This window comes from Sitophilus oryzae, unplaced genomic scaffold (genome assembly GCF_002938485.1).
Source record: "Sitophilus oryzae breed Bouriz unplaced genomic scaffold, Soryzae_2.0 scaffold_1396_pilon_pilon, whole genome shotgun sequence".
Lineage (NCBI taxonomy): Eukaryota > Metazoa > Arthropoda > Insecta > Coleoptera > Curculionidae > Sitophilus > Sitophilus oryzae.
The window spans coordinates 8,972,094-8,993,459 of NW_022146055.1; the positions used below are offsets into that span (position 1 = coordinate 8,972,094).

General features: G+C 31.2%; 2 protein-coding genes across 3 annotated transcripts in view; both read right to left on the reverse strand.

Moving 5' to 3' along the window:
• Positions 1-1,834: 1,834 nt before the first annotated feature.
• Positions 1,835-10,924, reverse strand: LOC115876002 (nicastrin). Its single transcript, XM_030891654.1, has 11 exons — positions 10,730-10,924; positions 10,516-10,614; positions 10,162-10,440; positions 9,912-10,104; positions 9,584-9,858; positions 9,292-9,521; positions 8,887-9,231; positions 6,493-6,557; positions 6,164-6,317; positions 5,982-6,093; positions 1,835-2,400 (listed from the first exon to the last, which is right to left on the reverse strand). The coding sequence occupies exons 1-11, from the start codon at positions 10,785-10,787 to the stop codon at positions 2,177-2,179; spliced, it is 2,034 nt and encodes a 677-aa protein (XP_030747514.1). The 5' UTR covers positions 10,788-10,924; the 3' UTR covers positions 1,835-2,176.
• An 801-nt stretch (positions 10,925-11,725) lies between these two features.
• Positions 11,726-21,366, reverse strand: part of LOC115876000 — a 155,701-nt gene continuing 146,060 nt past the window's right edge. The window contains exons 7-8 of one of the 2 annotated variants that reach the window (XM_030891650.1): positions 14,355-16,984; positions 13,765-14,275 (exon numbers count right to left, since the gene is read on the reverse strand). In XM_030891650.1, coding sequence (XP_030747510.1) covers positions 14,243-14,275; positions 14,355-16,984 — 2,663 coding nt within the window. In that variant the 3' untranslated portion in view covers positions 13,765-14,242. Of the gene's footprint in view, positions 16,985-21,366 lie in introns of both variants that reach the window. The other variant, XM_030891649.1, reaches the window with a different exon arrangement.

A 21,366-nucleotide genomic window follows, 5' to 3' on the forward strand; every position in this document is an offset into this window, starting at 1 on the left:
ATAATTTTTAAGTTATCTATGGATGGGTTTAAATATAAATCCGTCATGCGTCGTGTCTTGTTGTTTTTAACCAGTTTTATTGGTTTATTTAAAAATGACAGATCGTATTTCAATTTTATTGGTTTGACGGAACGATGAACGACAAACGGACGCCGATGCGTATGAACTCGCCTTTAGATTTTTGTCATTTTTGACGCTTGTCAAAGTCTTGCCAAATTATAGGTTATAATTTTGTGTCAACTTTGTTAAATCCCTGCGTTTTGGAAGATGATGCATTTTGATTCGTATTATTACGTGTGTTTTGTGTCTTTTGAAGTCAATTGGAGGAAAAATCGAGTGAAAATTAACTGTAGACCCAGAGCACAGTTTATGGTTAATACTCGCTGCCCAGGCAGAAAGTCTTATACACCAATGAAGTTGCCATCGATAAAGTTTGTACACCATTTCGTCGTAGATAAGTGCATCTCGTATATGGTAGAAGGATCAAACTAAACACATACTAAAAACTGGAGTAGCTGTAAAATATCGACATCACACGATAGGTAAATAATGGATTTTAGTACTGCAGAAAAATAATGTCAAAAGGTACTGGTTTAAAAAAATTATGATTAAAGTTAATTAATCAACCTTTAAGGTATAAAATTTGGTAGGTGTTATTATTAATAAAATAGTTTGTTTTATTTACCTATGTTGTTTTATTTATTCCTGTGAAATATTACAAATTTGTATTTGTACATAAGTTATATTGATAAATATAATCATAAATGCGGGTAGTTTCATAAAGCTTGAAAGTAAATAATAGTTCTTTTTTATATTTTTTTGGTATGTAGTGTCTTGTTCTTGTTTGTTTTGTATTAACACATACCGTTTTTATTAAATAAAATAACTCGATTACATTTTTTCAGTTTTATTCACAATATTTTGAAGTAATCACTTGTCATCTTGTCAATCAAATTTTAAATATTTCCTGCTATGCGTTGTACCAACTTATTTCTTTATAAAATAAAATAAACTACTTTGAAATTAAAATGACAGACACAACTATCACTGTCAAGGATCTTCTCGTTGGACAGACTATATAGTTCAACCCCAGATACACGCTTATGAGTTTTTTTCGCAAAAAAAAAGTTTGAAACTTCGACAATTTTTGAAAAATTTTTTGGAAATTTTTTTAGTTTTTAGTTTAGTTAAAACATAATTTCTTGATAATATGGCAACACAGGTATTAGATTAAATTTACAAGAAAGAAAATCCAGAAAAGAACCAGTGGTTCTCAAAATTTTCGCAAAAAATCTTTTTTTTTGGGAAATTCTCAAAGTAAAATAACTCCCGTTATTTTGGACTAAATAGGTTTCTTTTATCGAGATCTACCACCCCTTAAAATACTTGCACTTATTTCTGGGACACCCTGTATATACATACATAGATAAATACTCAATACTCAAAAATTTAAGCAAATAAAAAACCCGACATATACACATGTTTAAGCTTTATTTAATTTATTTTACTCCCGTTATTTTGGACTAAATAGGTTTCTTTTATCGAGATCTGCCACCCCTTAAAATACTTGCACTTATTTCTGGGACACTCTGTATATACATACATAGATAAATACTCAATACTCAAAAATTTAAGCAAATAAAAAACCCGACATATACACATGTTTAAGCTTTATTTAATTTATTTTACTCCCGTTATTTGGGACTAAATAGGTTTCTTTTATCGAGATCTACCACCCCTTAAAATACTTGCACTTATTTCTGGGATACCCTGTATATACATACGTAGATAAATACTCAATACTCAAAAATTTAAGCAAATAAAAAACCCGACATATACACATGTTTAAGCTTTATTTAATTTATTTTATATAAATAAGTTATCTAATATTAAACCAAGTTAATGTCTAAAAAAGTCTTGAAAGAAAAATAATTTTCAAATCGATTAAAACTTTTCTCCAATTTTAAGTTAACGGAAAGAAATATATTGATAAAAAATTCTACATCTGTAATAAAATTTCTTCTTAATTCTAACGTATTAATTAAATAATATTTACATTTACCAGTCTATTTTCTTCACGAATTTAAACATAAAAAATAATTATTTTACAAAAGTGATACATATTATGGATTAATTCTCGTAAGACCCGAAAGCAATAAAAATATTATATCACAACTTAACAGTTTACGGGAGGGTCGTTAAATACCTCTGGAGGGAAAAGTACATTCGATCGAGATTTGATGAAGTAAGTTAAGACAAAGGCTAGTACCATTATCATTGATCCAATCGCAATAGTACTACGCTCGTGAGCAGGGGAAGGTTTTAAAAAGATACGAACCCCTATAGTCCTCCACGCGGATTCGGACCAAGAACTGTATTTATTTGAAGACCAGTCATAATCTGAAATAAATATGTTTTATTAGTTGTGAAAATAAGCCACTCGTGATAACGTATATAATGTCACAGCACAGTTTATTCAGTACCAGCCGGCCAACTTCGCGTATTTTAGTGGTTCCCCTACACACACTCTAGTAGTAAGAACACCAATGGAGCTCAGAATCCGACATGTTATACAGGGTAGCGCCTCTCATACGCCGCGGAAGATCCAAGGAGAACGGTAGTTTATATCAAAATGAAATTTTGGCAGCATATGTAGATTAACTGAAAGCATTTTATAAAAATATATAGAATTATACAGGGTGTCCCCAAAAAACGTTACACATCAAACTTGTGTTTTTTCTAATGGAACACCCTATATATTAATTGATTTTCGGATTCTAGGAAAAAAATAAAGGTGCGTTTTATTAAAGTAGCATATATCTAAAATCTAAGGATTTTGACATATTTCACATTTTGTGAAAATGAAGAGTAAATTTTAACTTTCGATTACAGCTATCTAAATTTTAGTTGACCTTGTATAGCCTCTTATTTAATTACAGTAACTATCGTATGTTAAACCAAATTAAAATTTGACCCGAAAAGTTATACAGGGTGAGACAAAATTAATATGGAACATTAGTCACTTTTAAAAGCAAGTTACTCCTTCATTTTAAATGGAACACCCAGTATATTTTTCCGGTGTTCAATGGGGAATTTATATATCTTCAAAATATTATTAAGGTTGCCTACCCCTCAGACAAAGATTTTCCTAGATATTTTAATTTTTATGATTTTGCGTCAGTTAATCTTTATTATTTGAAAAAATCTAGGTGGCTGTGTAATATACCTTTTGTTAATTTAACAAAAAATAAAGATTGTAGAGTAAAATACTCAACGGTAATAAAAAAATACACGTTTAAAACATATTTTAATTATTACAGAATTAAACCTAGATATAAACGTATAATTATGTGACAACAATTAGCAAGATGAAATCAAATGCTCAAAATGCTTCCTTTCCTGTTAACTGCATAACATGATTGTCTTTTCAAAAGGATCTTTTCATTTTAGAAGGCATATGTGGAGTTCTACCTCGAAAAGCAGCTACAAAATTTCTCTAATGTTGTCGACAATAGTTGGTCGAGTTTTGTAAACACTGTCTTTAACATATCCCCATAAAAAAGTCCAGACTAGATCAAATCAGGAGCAATTAAGTATTCTATTAATTGGAGAATGCACACAGCATTCACCAACTAATAGAATTATATCAATTATCTCTGATGTAGGATAAGTTTGCATTTTCGGCAAATTTCTCAGAAATTTTTTTGTTTTAACTGACACAAAATGATAACTAGTTGTTAAAGTTGGACTAATTAGACAGTTACGTTGAAGTAACGTTAGACATATCACAGCCACCTAGATTTTATCAAATAATAAAGATCTACTCAGATCTTTGAACTCAGATCAAATCATGTAAATGAAAATATCTAGGAAAATCTTTGTTTGAGGGGTAGTCAACCTTAATAGTATTTTGAAGAGATATTAATTCTCCATTGAACATCGGAATAATATACTGGGTGTTTCATTTAAAATAAAAGAGTAATATGCTTTTAAAGGTGACCAATGTTCAATATTAATTTTGTCTCACCCTATATAACTTTTTGTATCAAGTTTTAATTCGATTTAAAGTACAATAGTTAATTTAACTACATATTAGGCTATACCGGGTAAATTCCAATATAGGTAGCTTTTATTGCAATCTAGAAAATGTTAAATATGTCAAAAACCTTACATTTTAATCATATATTTCTCTTATAAAAGTCACCTTTATTTTTTCCCCAGAATCCGAAAATCAATTAATATATAGTGTGTTCCATTACAAAAAACAAAACTTTGATATGTAACTTTTTTTGGGGACACTCTGTAGAACTCTCTATATTTTTAAAAAGTACTCTGAATTAACCTACATACGCTCGCAAAATTTCATTTCAATACAAACTGTCGTTCTCCTTGGAGCCTCCGCGGCGTATGAGAGGCGCCACCCTGTATATACGTATGATGTACGTATAGGGTGGCCCATTAGTTGCGAGGCCCATTAAATCCAATATCGTCGTTGTCGAAGATATGAAAAAAGGTTTTATAGAGACGTTGCATGTTTATAAAGGGGCATATCCTAAAAATATTTTTTTGTATACAGGGTGTCCTAGAAAAAAAGTTATGATAAAGTTTTAAGTTTTTTTATATTGCACACCTTCCCCTATTTTTCTGCGCAGATTTGGATTTAGCATAAAATTCTGCATATAATACGCTATTTTTTAGGATATACACCATTATAAACCACCCAACATCAGTAAAACATTTTTTTTTCAAATCTTTGTCAACATTGATGACAATGGACTTCCTCACACCCTGTATATTGTAAGATAAGTGAATATCTATGTCGAATCGCAAATTTCAAAGTAGAAGACCAACATAATATCTATATGTTATTGACATAGAGTCAACAACGATGACTCTGGACTTTCTCGCACCAATGGGCCACCCTGTATATTGTAAGATAAACGAATATGGTACTGAAAAGGCTGTGGTCAACCCTATTCAATATCTAGCGCAATGTTGTTAAGTTAGAACTATTTACTTCCAGCCGGAAAGAGGATAATTTTCCGTTTCTATCGGTTTCCTGAAAGTTTTCTTATTACCGAACACGGTTCCTGAAAAATTCAGTTATAGCTGTCACCAAACTAACCAGCGCGAGAAGGCTGGTTTTTCTAGTTTTGTTTGTCAATCAATGTCATTTATGTGACAGAAATCAAGCAAATATTGGAAGTTCGAGTGAAATACTTATTTAATTTCTAAAATTTGTAATAATATTTTGTATTTACATCCAAAAGCAATGGAGGTAGGCAGTAAAGGTAAATAGATTTCATTAATTAAATAGAATGACTTTTTAGGAGCATTTAAACTTATCATGCAGCCATTGTTTCTTAAAGTCAGGAACATTTAAAGAAAACATGAAAAACAAGACAAGTAATCGTGAATGTTTTGTAAGGTATAAAAATATAAATATTGATTAGATTTGTTTATTCATTATTGATCTGTTTTAATATTGGACCTGCAAATCTTCACTTGAGCTGTCTAACGAGTTTAACAGTTTATTAATAAAGTACTTTTCAATATTAAACTCCATCGAAAAGAAGAAGCAAACGTAACAGCAGAGAATAGGTACATTAAAATTCATAAAAGATAAATTTTATTGAAATTTAGAAAACGTCAACATTTGACGTTTCCAATATTTTACCAAACCGTTCCGTATTAAACCGATGTTTTTCAGGAACCGCTATTTACCGTAGTTCACCGGTCTGGTTCGCCTGGTTTTGCAACGGAATACAGCCTTAATTAAAATAACAGATAACAACTGTAACGGTCATATATTGCCTCGCTGGACAAAGTATACGTGTACTAGACAGAGAAGATATTTGTAGATGGTAATGGCATGGCATTTGTCATGGCGGCAAATTAACAAAATCCTCTTTCAATATGCAGGAAGTGAGATTAGACGATAAAAAATCGAAGAGTCGAAGAGAAAAGGTTAAACATCTTACCTGGAATGACAAAGGCTGGACTAATAGCTAAAGTATGATTTAATGTACATCTGTAGCATGATTTATTTTCCAGATCATCCATATTTGATGACATATTGTAATATTTAAATACCTGAAAAAATATAATTCTAGTAATAATTGTTTGATTCTAAACATACGTACATGTAAATTAACTGACTTACATGACTTTTTCCTATGTTTGTACAGTTAGGGCCTGATTCTTCGATAAGGTCTCCTGTGAACCATGCAAGTGTTAGTGCTATTAAATCAGTCAGTATGTTATCTTGTATGTCAACTCCTATATAGAGATTAAGAATGTTCCCACCCATACCCACCCAACTTTTTTCTCTTTTTAATACATTTGATTTGCCATTAAGCTGCCTACATCACTGTCTTACACGTTAAAATCCTATACACAGAGTTGACCTGTCCCGATGTGTATATATATATATATATATATATATATATATATATAATTAAAACATCTACAATTCTTAAATCACTTACCCGATTTCGAATAGCTTTATGGACTTTGCAACTTGGATCTTCCAAGTAACAATGAAATAATTCATCAATCTAAAACAATTTGTTAAAAACAATATATACATATATAGTAATATTTTGGTGTATATTGGCGAATTAGTGTTTTAATTTTTATACTGTTAACAAAATATACTTTGTTACACTTAGTGTATTTAAGTAAAGTGCCACTTTAAGGCATACACAGGGCGAACCAGTTTTCCATACCAAGTTTCCTATTTGAGACCTTTATTCTAATATTTTTTATAAAACACCCAAGCAATGGTAGTGCATATTTTAAAATGTATTCATAAGTATCCAAATTACATAAGAAACATATGTCTTGAACTAACCTAACTTCATAAATATTTTTAGAATTTTGAATTCTAGAGACTAATTTTTACATTAATATTCAAAGATCCCTACCCTAGAGTCCCATCTCCGTTTGCCATGCATGAATACATGGATAGGATTATACTCCTTCCTTAATCATTTTATTCAAAGATAAAAACTAATAATTTGTCATAAAATATTGGTTAATCAATTAATTCGTTTAGAACACCCAACACCCTGTATAATACAGGTATATACCGAGTGCGTCTCAAAAGTGGCTCACCCCTATAACTTTTTTATTTTTTCAGATAAAAAAACGAGATTTGGTATGTTAGTCATGTTATGTATAATTTATGTTATGACATAAATTAGGATTGATTGACGTATTCAATGTTTTTGGTCACTTCCTGTTTCACCGGAAATGACTACAAACTTTTGATTTTCAAATGGAACCCTTGGTATTTTTTTTACTTTATTCGATAGAAAATGACATTCTGAATAGAATGACATATCATATGTCAGCTTTTGACATTCTCGCTTAATAAAAAATTGTATTTTAAAGTTCAATCTAGAGTGCCATTGCTATGTTAAAAACACTAATTCTTAATCATGGAGCTTTGGAAAAATAAATTTGGTCTTCTAATGTTTTTAGTGTCTTATCCTGACCAGATAGTGAAAATGGTCAAATCGTATTTTTAATCATATCTCAATTTTTTCAAATGGAATGAGGGTGACTCATTAGCATATTCGGAAAAAGCATTTTTTTACAAATAATTTGATACCACACACTTTGTATTTCGAGTCAAATTTTCATTACGAACCACAAGTTATAATTTCAAATAAACCATTTGGAAAATGTCAAAAGTTGACATATGACATGCCATTCTATTCAGAGTGTTATTTTCTATCGAATAAAGTAAAAAATACCGAGGGTGCCATTTAAAAATCAAAAGCTGTAGTCATTTCCGGTGAAACATGAAGTGACCAAAAAAAGTTGAATACATCAATCAATCCTGATTTATGTCATATACTAACATACCAAATCTCGTTTTTTTATCTGAAAAAATAAAAAAGTTATAGAGGTGAGCCACTTTTGAGACGCACCCGGTATAAATATAGGTATACAACAATTTAAAGTATTTTAGTACGTAAAAACAACATAGAATTTGAGACGATGACAGAAAAAAAGCAGATGACGTCCATACCAATCCATTTATTTCAGTAAAACAAGTTTCTAATATTTTTTAAGTTAACTATGGACAGTGGCCGATTCAAGGGGGAGGCGCCTTAGGCTCAGACGACTCTGGAGTATGTACTTTGAGTAAAGCTTTGTATCAATTTTTTAATAAAATAATTTGATTAGATCTTTTCAGTTTTATATAGTTTTTTTTTCACAATATTTTGAAGTAATCACTTGTCACTCAGATAATTTTCGCAAAGCAGAAATTAACCAATTATACCAACTTATTTCTTTGTAAAATAAAATAAACTACTTTGAAATTAAAATGACAGACACATCTATCATTGTCAAGGATTATGTTGTTGGACAGATTAAGTATATAAATTACTATTTTAAGGTAGGTATATGTATTTTGAATGGGAATTTTATGGAAAATCCAGTGACTAAAAAGATATATAGGATTCCATTTTAAATCAAAATTACAGAAAATATATTTAAAACCATTCTTATATCTTAAAAAACTTTGTTTATAATGTATGTTACCGTTAAAGTCTAAAATGAAGATAATATCAGTTAATGTTAACATTAACATGTTATTGTTTGAGTTTGGATTCGTTTTTGGTTGTTTTCATAATACTAGGCCATCCTGTATATGTTCAACTTTTACCTAAGACTTTTACTAATATTGTAATTTTTATTTTAACTAATAAGTAAGAATTTTTAACAAAATTTTTATTTATGTTAATAAAAAACGCTATTTTGAATGAAACACAAGTTTGAGATGTTTTAAATGTTTGTGATCTGTCATAAAAAAGAAACTTCAAAGACAAAATCAGAGAACAACTGCCCAAAGTATATTTTTTTTGTATTTACCATTTCTAAATTGGCTGTAGCAGTTCCATTATACTTAGTTCCAATAATTTCCTCATAAAGACTGTTGGCCAAAACTGTTACAATATTCCCAATGTTACCTTGTATACTGTCATTAGGTATACTGCTTCCATTTTGATACTTATACTGAATATTTTCAGAAGTATCATAAAATGAATTATAATAATGATTGATATATTCTGATTCATGGTTGGTTATCACCATACCTTGGATGGAATTATTGCCCCTGATAAACGTATGTAGAGAAGATGGAGGTAAACTATTTGGGACAAGATGCAAAAACAGGGAATCAGTACTAGAATTCATTATATTAAAAAACGTTGCTACCTGTAATGAGAAAAAGATATTGATTAATTGGTAAGCCATAATTTTTTATGAAGAACATACTGTTTTCTGATTGTCCTCCAAATAATGAACATACACATCTTTCCCATAAGACAGTTGTGATATTTCAATAAATAAACTAATATTTTCAGGATAAATTATAGGGAGGAATGTGTTATTTTTAGGCAAATCAACAGGAAATAAGCCAAGTTCCATATCATAAAGAAACCTTTGTGATCCAATGTAATCGTAAGTCTCACCAGTAAATAATATAAACAGTATATTCTTTTTTACTAAAAACCAAAAAAGTGTAAATTTTATGATATAAAAAAATTACTTTGTCAGTAATAGGTACTTTTATTATTCCATTTTCCAACCATTTCCTTCAATAACTTAGCAGTACTTAGTAAAGTTACCATACTAGTAATAGGGTTTTCTGCTCCTGTAGTTTTATCAAAGAGTGAAGTTGTATCAGACCTCGCAGCAATTATAATATATTCAAAATCATTTATTGGTTTCGTGTTTGGATCTGATCCTTCTACTAAAGGAAATAAAGATGCCCAAGTATTATAATCCCCTAATGGATCACATAGTTTTACTGGATTCATGTTTGTTACAATATTAGATCGTCTAAAAATAATAAGACTTAAACGATATTAATAATAATAAACTTAAATACATACCTTTGACATGTCGGTGTGTTTGTAGTGGCAAACATAAAGGACTCTAATTCTAAAGAACATAATGATCTATCTTTTTGTGTATCAAAAGAAAAATTATTAAATGTCTGGAAACATTCTTTTATTTTCTGTGTATCATTTTCATTCTCTACATAAAACAGAGGAAAAGGGATATCAACATAAAGCAAACCAGTACCTAAAATAAGAAAGTAGTAATAAATATTATTAATGCCTATTCTATAAAGGAACATACCCCATGGATTCCATCCATTATTTTTACAAGTTCCATCAACACTAAATCTATTATTAGGGCATTTTTCATCATGCGAAAAAAAGTTCACTGGTTCATTTGTGTATACTATTAATCCAGAAACTTTATCACTATAAGACAAGTTATGTACAATGTCAGGACTAAATATTTTTGTTGACAAAACAGGAATGTAAGGACCAGCAGTTCCTGAATTTAGAATAAACTGTAAGTCATCGATCGTTTCACAAAAATGAATTACACCAGTGGAGCCTCCTCGTTTTGCTACAAAAAATACATTTTGAGCGGTAATTAAACTGTATAATTATAATATTCTTATCGTGTATGTATTTAACTCACAAGAACATCCAATTTGATGTGTAGCATTCAAACGACGATAACATGGTACTGAGCTATCTATACCATCAAACATCATGTCTTTAATTCTGTCACCATTGCCTAAAAATTATAGGAAGATAATGGTATTAATTGTAAGAATGGGTTGAGAGGCATTGGTGAGAGTGACTGAGTCATTCAAATTATATTTGGTTTTACAATGTTTAAATATACAAACCTGTTATAATACTAAGACAAGCGTATAATAAAATAATGATAAGTTTTATATGATCCATATTCTCAGTTACATTTGTTTTTGTTTATGTGTAAAATATTTAAAAATTGTTATTTTGTACAATAAATAACCAAACAATTTCCCAATCTTCAATCTTCAACTTTCTGTCAGAATTGACATTTCTTATTTTTATTATAATTTTCTAAAATATAGACAACCCGAAATACTTCATAATTTTGAACAGCTTATCAGCTTATCAGTATGGAGGCTAAACTTATCAGGGAATAAATATGCCAATGTCCTCCAATGAAAATGAGAGTTGCTTAACTCTAATAATTCTATTTCTGAGCTAGCAAATGAGCTAAATGTTTTACCTAAACCGATATTTAGAAGCTAAAAATCTATCGATGAAAAATGCATGAAAATTTACTTCTTAGCACACAACCAGAGGATATTGGTATGCGCTAGCTCGTGCGTCAAGGCTCACCATGCCTTGTGTCCCAATGCCATGTCATGCCAAGCCCATGTCGTGTCAGGGTCGTGGTCTGTGACGGCCTTGAATTTTTATTCCCATCGCATGTAAAGAAATTTCACTTAAAAGACGCCTACATAAAAATGTGTGATTCGCCATCGAGACATTTATTGTTACTAAACTTTAGTTCTGAATGAGAATCAGATGACATCGAAGAGGGAATTTTACTGTATTTTATATTAAAAAATAAGGCACACGACGCGAGAAAAACTGTGTCTGAACTACAGCGCGGTGCGTGCTGGTCAGGTTACGAGATATAACATTTTGATGCCAGTTTGCGCTGTTACACATTTATTTCTGTAATCTACAAAAACTCGCGTCGCATCAACAAAATGTAGCGCTGCGCGACAAGTGACCTGTGACACAGTTTCCGCGCATCGGGTGCGTGTTGAGGCTAGGTTATCAATTATAGACCTTTTATAGACCATATGCTATATATAAAAAAAATGGGGAGAAAAAGACTAGTATGGTATATTATCATTTATTTTACAAATATCGCGAAGGCACAAATCTCAAAAATAACAATTTTAACAACGCAGTATAATATGAAGTTATTAGGAATTAACAAAAATTATAACCCATACATACAATACTTTAAAATAAAACCATAAAACAAAATAAAATTATTAAACTAATAATTATAATAGCATACACTCGTATTTTCATTCTTTTGTCTTTTACGATAATTAATAGTCTAAGAAACAAGCCTTTATTTCATTCAGCTATGATATTGTCCCAACGTTTTTAATCTAATGTTCAAGTTTTAAGCTATACGTGTCTGATGTTTGTCAGTGCGATAGTTCACCAATAAATGGAATCATGTTTATTATGTTATATTACGATTTAATATTGTTAAATTACTTTATGTACGCAATTAAATAGAGGAGTATGACATTTCGATGAATAAGATATGTATTTAAAAATGTTGAAAATCTTTCGTTCGTATGAACTATCGCATACTAACATCATGATATCGGAATCGCAATTATCTATTTATCGATTTCTAACGTTAACATAATTATTCTAACTGCTAACAATATCTAAAAATTACTTTTTTGATGGGCCTAAAAATTTAAATCAGTGATTATTTAATTTCACAAACGCTACAAAATTATTTGTAAGAGTGAGCATAATATTCTGACCGTATTAATCTAGTTTCCTTAAATAAAATTTGCAACTTTATATTAATTTTACTATATACATAATATATGACTTAAAACATGGACGTTTACAGCGATATACAGTTTAAAATATGAAAACTAACATCATAAAATGCATGTTTATAATTATTATATGTATTGTTAGGTATTTCAAGAAACAATTACGAACTATCTGAATAAAGCCATGTTTGTTTGTAAGATTCACCAAAAACTAATTAAAATAAAACAATTATTGACTGTATATATCCATAAATAAATTACTTAACAGTTTGGACCAGCCAATCATAAAAGGTATCGCAATCCTTTATATTACATTTTGTGATTAATGTACAATTCAAAATTTTAAATTTATTTTTAAGATTCGCCATACAATAATTAAAAATCAAAGAAAAACAAAATAAACGTACAATTAAAATTAACAATTCGAAGACTAATATTATTTATGAAATAATTGCGCTAAGAAAAAGGAGCGCACGCATTGACTCTTACAGGCTAAACTTATATTATTTGTGATCAGGGACTTTACGTATTAATTTAAAATAATTGTACACCAAAATTTCTGGTAGCTTTGTATAAATAAAGATATATGCTATTTTATGTTTAATAACAATAAGCAACCAGCAACTATAACAACATGTGTTGGTACGTTCGTTAAGTAAATATTGCTTAGACGTCCTTTTTTACATAATTTAACATTTAAAGGACTATACATAACTTAATATTAATTAGGATGGGAGGACAGCTTTAACAAAATACATTCAACAACAATAACTAGTTTTTCATTAACAAACTCTCATTGTTTCAAGAGAGATTGAGAAAAACTATGCTTGCATAAAGTTACCTGCTTATCAAACAATTATACCATTTCATTATGCTTTAATTGTTTGTAGGATGACATGACAAAATAATTTACGTGATTTTATGATATATCCAAGTAGAAAAGTAAAATTTTATACTTTACAGAAAACGAGTTGGCAACAACGCATATCTTTGTAAATAAATGTAATTACAAGACATTTAACGAATTAATATCTTAACAATAGATTTTCTCTTGATAATATAAGGTTGTTCATGTACCTTAAAATACTTATTTCATATTCAAATGATAACTGAGTTTAACTTACATAATGACATGGCGTGTGTATAGTAGGGACATTAAACAACCTTATAAATATAATTTTTAAAAATGTTCTTATTAACAGTGTGACAGGTAGGTATTTTATTGTAAGCTGCAACATACAGCTTTATAAGGTAATGAACCAGGTGGAGGCATACTACTCTCCCTTTGATTTTGTTCAGTTTGTAATTTTAAAAATGTCTCATTTTCCCCGTATTTACTATTATATATTTCGATTTCTTCGTCCCCATATTTTAATTTAGAGCTTTGACATTTTGAGCATTCTTGTCCTTCGAGACAGAGTTTAGTACACTGCGCTTCCCGGGATTCAGAAATTGTTTTTACACAGGTGTCAATTGTCGTCAATTCATCTTCCCAGTATTCTAAGAGATCGCCCTGATCTATACCTTGATTGTCGTTGGAAGAAAACAAAGTGATTTCTTCGGTTTCCGATTCATCAAGGTACTCGTTTAGACCGTTTTCGAGGTTAACGTTGTTGCCAAATTCTTTTTTAATAGTGGAAGGACTCTTCAGCAATTCAATTTCCGGTGTTGTTTCCCTAGTTTTGCTCATCCATTCTTTCACAGCCTGCGTGATGGGATAAAGCTTCTTAACTTCTTTGTCTTCATCGTGGAATGGTGGTGTCTCAGGATTGACGGGTGCCATTTCTTCGGCTTCCTGGACTTCCTGGATTTCTTCGAAATCCTCTAGAGCAGGTCCAGCGCCCGAATCGGCAGAGCCTGGATCAAAAGAAGTATTTTTATTATCTTTATCATCATCTCCTACTCTAATATCTGAGATATCTGGCTCTACACTTACCATATTGGGTTTGAGAAACTGCCTTGTGCTCTGGAATATGCGATTAAAATCTGGCGCCTTCATGAAACCATTTCCTGCCGATATATTTTCCTTTGAAGGGGAAACAACGGAATCAAGAACTTTGAAAAATCCATCAGCCTCAGTTTCGACATTGATCGACTTCATTTTTTCTTGAAGGGAACTATACATACCCTTCTGAATTAGTTTGTCCAATTCCAGTGAAATTTCGTCGTTTGTTTTTTCCACGATTTCAGTAAGTACGCTGTTTTCTAGAAGGAAATCATAAGAATCTTCTGTATTATTCAGTGTTGAATTGGACGAGTTAACTTGTTTGATTTGTTTCTTCTTTTTCTTTTTAGATTTTTTCTCGGTCGGTTCAATTGGTTCAGTTGTAGGTTCGGCTGAAGTAGCAACAATATTACTAATATTTGTTGTTGAAGTCGATTTATGCTCTTCAATTTTTTTAACTACTTTCTTAACAGGAGTTTTTATTTCTTCAACTGTCATACTGAGATCAATATCAGTGATAATGACTTTCTTTGTTAAAGGTTTTTGCGATCCTTTTTTAGGTTTCTTTTGTTTGAAAGCATTATCTTTAGTATCAGGCTCCTTAGAAGAATCTAATCTCTCATCTTCCTCATCTTTTGCAGTCGTAATATCAACATTTAAGTTTTCATTAGAGGTTTCAGAAACAGGCAGTGCCTGTATCGGCTGATCGCAATGTTTTTCTTCTTCTTTAGCAATTAATCGTTTCTCAATATCACTTACTTCTGGAATATTATTAAGCGTTTCTTGACTTTTACATTCTAAGGATTGGGTTTGTGCTATATTTGTCAAAATATGATCTAGATTTTTATTACCGTCTTGTTTCGCTTCTTGGGTTTCTTGTTTTGAAGGAGGAATAACGTCAATAAGCTCATTAATGTCATATTTTTCGTACAAATCGTTTGTATTGTTTTCCAAATTTTCGGGCATAACTTCACCATCCGATTCAAATCCATTTTCTTCAACATTCTTATTCTTCTTTTTCTTTCGATTGGAGACTGATATCCACTGGTTTGGTTTAGGTTTGCTTTGTTTTGTTGTTTCTGAATCTATAGTATCTGCCTGTTTTACACTTTCAGTTAATGTGGATGATTTCTTAGGTAAAACCGGAGATAAGATAGGAACTTGTTCTTTTTTCAACATCTCTGAGTAGTTTTTGATAGAAGAAACGGAATCTCCATTGGTGTATTTTTTTTCGGTACTATTATTTAAGTGTTTATTGTATTGTGTATTATGTTGTACGTTTGCTTGGCGTCTTGGACTTGAAAAGCCATTTTGATAATTGTTTTGGTGTCCATTCGTTTTCCAGTTCCTTTTAAATCGTTCGGGACTATTTCTTACAACATGAGAATGTTCTTCAGCTTTATTAATGTATTTTGATTTATTTGTAAAATACTTGTCAGGTGTTTCTGTACTGACTTTTGTATGAGGCACAGTGTTATTATTAACTGGTATTGATTCTCCTTCCTGATTTAATAAATTATTTGCTTTAGTAATGGGTAGGGCTGAACTGTTTCGTTCAGGAGAATGTCTTGGCTGATTTGGAGTTCCAGGATTGGAAGGACTTGAGTCAATACTTTGTTTCTGAACAAAATGTCCAGTGGTCCTAGGATTGTTTCTATATCTGAAGTAATTCCTTTTTGAGGAAGATTTATTATTAAATTTAAATGAATCTTTTGTATTGCTTCCGTTAGATAAGGCTTGCGAAACAGCAGTTTCTTTAATATTGTTTTCTCTTTCTTGTAGTTTGGCAGCTTCTTCTAGTTTGGAAACCACAGTGGCAATATCTAAAGTTTTATTGTGCGTTAATGGTCGTGTCTCCTCTATTACGGGAGTATGAGAGGGAGTGGCAGTTCCTTCTTTCTCTTCACTTGGACATTGATTTTCGTTTTGATCGACAATTTCTTCGATTTTTGTGTCGTGAACAACTGGAGGTGCAAAATTGACAAAACCGGGAACAGGTGGGAATATTTTTTGTCCGGGATGATGAGGAATAAAGTTAATAGGAAATCCGGGTGGAATAAATGCAGCGTGATGATTGAAGTTTGGACCTCCAAAGTCATTAATAGATACTAATGGTATTGGTACGAAGTTCGGTGGAAGCATTTTAATATGCGGTGAAGCTCCCATGGGTTGATAAATACGAGGTACAAATTCTTCCGCGTCTGGTTTTAGAACTGAATGTTTCGGAGATTGTGACGTCAGCTGAGCCTGTTGAGTGTCGTCAATTTCGGTATATTCAGTCTTTGTATCGGCACAACCATTAGTAAGAGAATTATCACAAGGGGTAGTATCGGTAACAGTCTTTGATTCCTCTTCGTTTTCAGCGTTTTCGGATTTGTCTTGAGGATCTTCTTGACTAATCTGAGGCTGTTCTGTCGTAGATGTTTCTGATTTAGTGATGGCAGATTCACTAGGCGACTCTGCAGCGGGCACTATGCATGGTTTTTGGCTGACATCTTCATCAGAGGAATTGCCATCCGTGTTCTCCGAAGATTCCTGAAGGACCGTTTTTGAGGATTTTCTTTCGCGTCGTTTCTTTAATTTTTTAACTGGTTCAGTGCCAGAATGGCTTCGGTCTAAACCTGAAAAAGAAAAATAGGATTTAAAAATTGATATACTTATATTTACCACAGTCTTGGCTATGGAAAAGTGACTTGCAAGGTAAAGTGAGTTTTGATGATAGATATATTGAATCTTTCAAGCATGCAGGATATTCGGCGCCGGGCTGGCTAACTGGAATTTAAATTTCCCGCTAGGGATTCAGGTGGTAGCTCTGCTGTAAAGAATGTCAAGTTGCCGCATTTATTTATTTATTTCCTTTGTTTATTTCCTGACATTGTCATTCATTTTGACACTTTAGTTTTGTATTACGAGCATAGATGGGGATTACAGGCATTCAAATTTACAGTTCAAATTTAGATTTGATTTGAATGCCCCTCAAAATTTTGGATCGCAAAATTGTTTTGGGTCGCGACCGTTGTACGCGATCTGGCGCTGCTAAGAACAACCGCAAACAAAAACAGAAGTAATTTTCACTTGTCCATATCAATAGTAGATTATTTTCTTTTATCTATGTCCATATCTCATTTCTCTTGCCAAAGTCAGAATCTTCAAAAATTATAAAATCTTCCAAAATATAAACCGCTCTCATTGAAAAAATTCCGAAAAGTGTTTAAATCGTCCATTTTCAAAGTAATTATTGCTATATTGTGAGTTTAATTTTAGTTTTATTTACTCAAATCCGTGATAATTGTAAAAAAGTGGCATCAAAAACTTAAAAAGCTGTGCTGTGAACTGTGAACTGCAAAATCGTGGATCGTGGTATAACGTTGGTTTCTAATATTTCATAGGTATTTCATACATGTCCTTATATAAAATAAAGTTTCTTGTATGCAACACACTGTATTTTATTTATAAAATTAAAGGAAAATAATAATAAATTTGAATAAACAATATTTGGCGATATAATTCCGGAAAAAAAGCCGGACCGCTCCGAATTTTTCAAAAGCTTTGGGTCGCGACCCTTGCAAGAATAGCGCCAAATAGTGTTTACATTGTCCTTATGGGCACTTTCCAATCTAAACTTGTTTCATTTATCTATGATTGCGAGTTTTTGGTTTAAATATAAATAGTGTTGTGGTACTTTAAGCTTAAAAATTTTTACGAGTAGACCTTGCAGTCGAACATTGTTTTTTTTAGAATCTCTTTTAGTGCGAAGATTATGTATGTTCAAGTCTATGGTTCAAGTTTACCAAATAGCCTTAAATCTCATCGCAACTTTATTAGAATATTTTGAACGGGAAAGCGGTAGTAATGGCCTTTAAATGCTGTTAAGGAGGTGAGTTTTCTTTATGTAAATAATAATATAATTTTTATATATTTACAATTAATTTATTTTTGTTTCCTAAAATATTTTGATTAAAAGATAATATATAAAAGTGGACCACGCTGTGCCGGTCAAGCTTAATCACGTGACTAAAAGTTTATTTGGTATGAACTTTAGGTACATTTTCTTTTAGTTAAAGAAATCTATCTTTTTTAGTATAGTGAGTTAGCCCTTCCATTTTATCTTGCTACTTTGAAATACAGTTCTACATTTGGAACTGAAACTCAAAACACGTGTACAATGTCCACGGAATATTAGGACACCCTGTATAATAGAAAATAAAGATAAATACGACTATGTACGTTCCATTAAAATTACTTATCTAAATCTAAATAGGTTATAAGTAATAAAAACCTATAGTAATAAATAAAAAAAATAGCATGCATCGAGATGAAAAACATGAATTTAATGGGCAGATTACAATAACAATTTAGATATTTGATAAATCAATATTAAGGTCATTGGTCATTTTTTTGGAACAGCTGGGCTTTTTTATAAGATTTTTAATTGTTATTTAATTATATATTTATTTTGTTGTGGTGTATTAACGCGTGACGTCTAAAATATTATGATATATTTATTCCGATTTTGGTAGGAATATAGGAACGTTTATTATATTTAAAATTGTCCTTACAGTACAGTTCGTCTGCTGGATCTGTGTCTATGAAAGGAATGCGGACAAAAAACATTTAAATAAACAACAATATATTTTATACGTCGACTTGACGAGTACGTCACCGTAAATCGCTCCGCCCACTCATTTTATTGGCTACTTGCAAATTTGTCGAATTTTTATTGATGGGACGCGTCGTCTAATTTTTTACGAAAAACATGGAGAGAATATCGTTTCCCCTCTCACGGATATCCCGTAGCTACAGAACGGACAGACGTACTGTAGCTTGTCGTCTGTTGATACAACAACTTATTCATAACCAGCCTGTCAACTTACGATCATTTGCATAAAAATGTGCATACCTATTTAGCTATCGTCTGTCTTACTCAAGGTCTTACTAAACTTAACTAGCGAAAGTGGTCCGCTGGTACTAAATGAGCTGTATAATTGTAATGCGTGTCATTAGTATTTTACAAGTACACAAGAATTACATCAGTTCAGATCACTTATAACCATAGAATGAAATAATCTTTATTATCAACGACGCATTTTATGAAAACGTTTAATACAGGGTGACGCACCTCATTCGCCTCGGTTGATTATATGAAGACGGAAAGATGTAGAAACAAAATATTTTATGGGTTTATGTGGGGAGGCAATTTGCACAATTTAAAATTATTTTGAAATATAAGGGTGTTGTAGAACTAAGAACCATATCAAAGTTATATTTTTTCTTACGGAACACCCGGTATTTTATTTTATTTTTGGATTCTTGGGCCCAAACAAGGTATTTATTATAAAGGTTAAATATGTTTAAAATCTTTGGCTTTTGAGATATTTAAAGATATTTAAATATGAATGCTACAATAGAAAATATTATCAACACCCTGTACATTACTTTTCAGAATTAATTCTTGTGCTGAGTTTAAAGGTAGAGAAATAAACTTTACTGAAAAAATGTATTGCTTCCTTAAATTTATACAGAGGTGCCAAAAATTATATAGCATGCAAATTTAAATATCTTTAAATATATCAAAAAACCAAAGCTTGTAAACATATTTAACCCTTATAATAAATGTCTTATTTTGAGTCCAAGAATCCAAATATGAAATAAAAAACCGGGTGTTCCATAAGAAAAAAATATAATTTTGGTGTGGATCTTAGGTCTGGCATACCTGTACATTTCAAAATAATTTTAAATTATGCACATTGCCTTCCCACATAAACCCATAAAATATTTTGCTTCTACATCTTTGGCTTTTCGTATAAACAACCGAAGCGAATGAAGTGCGCCACCCTGTATATTGTTACGTTGTTACCTAAGGTTGTTACTGAGTTCCTCGTGGATAATTTAAAGTGCGAGTGAGATAGTCAGCTGTTCTCGAAGCTTTCGATTGTTCTCGTGCCTCCCTTTTACGACCTTCACGACCGTTAGTCAACTGGGCTGGTTTGTGACAATATTGTCAATTCTTACAGTCCTTTGTAATAATACAGTCTATTTATGATCAGCAGACCGACTTACAATTTTTATTTTTTTTTAATTTTTATTCTAGCATAATTCGATGCTGGAACCGACCAGCGTAGAACTATACCGGGTGCGTCTCAAAAGTGGCTCACTCCTATAACTTTTTTATTTTTTCAGATAAAAAAACGAGATTTGGTATGTTAGTATATGACATAAATTAGGATTGATTGGCGTATTCAATTGTTTTCGGTCACTTCCTGTTTCACCGGAAATTACTACTTATTCGATAGAAAATGACATTCTGAATCGAATGACATATCTTATGTCAACTTTTGACATATTCGCTCAAAAACAAATTTTATTTTAAATCTCAATCTAGATTGCCATGGCTGTGTTAAAAATACAAACTTTTAATCAAGGTGCCTTGGAAAAATAGATTTGATCGTCTAATGTTTTTAGTGTCTTGTCCTGACCGGTTAAAAGATGCCCAAATCGTATTTTTAATTTCTCAATTTTTTAATTTCTCATTTTTAATATTTCAATTTTTTCAAATGGAAAGAGGGTGGCTCATTAGCATATTTGGAAAAAGTATTTTTTTACGAATAATTTGATATCACACAGTTGGTATTTCAAGTTAAATTGTCGTTATGAACCGCAGGTTATAATTTCAAATAAACCATATGCGAAAATGTCAAAAGTTGACATATGATATGTCATTCTATTCAGAGTGTCATTTTGTGTCTAATAAAGTAAAAAAATACCGAGGGTGCCAAAAATCAAAAGTTGTAGTCATTTCCGGTGCAACCGGAAGTGACCGAAAACAATTGAATATGTCAATCAATCGTAATTTATATAATATACTAAGACACCAAATCTCGTTGTTTTACCTGAAAAAATAAAAATGTTATAGGGGTGAGCCACTTTTGAGACGCACCCGGTATAGACGACTAAATCCAAGAATTTTAGAAAAGCACTATAAAGACGGACACTAGGAATGCTT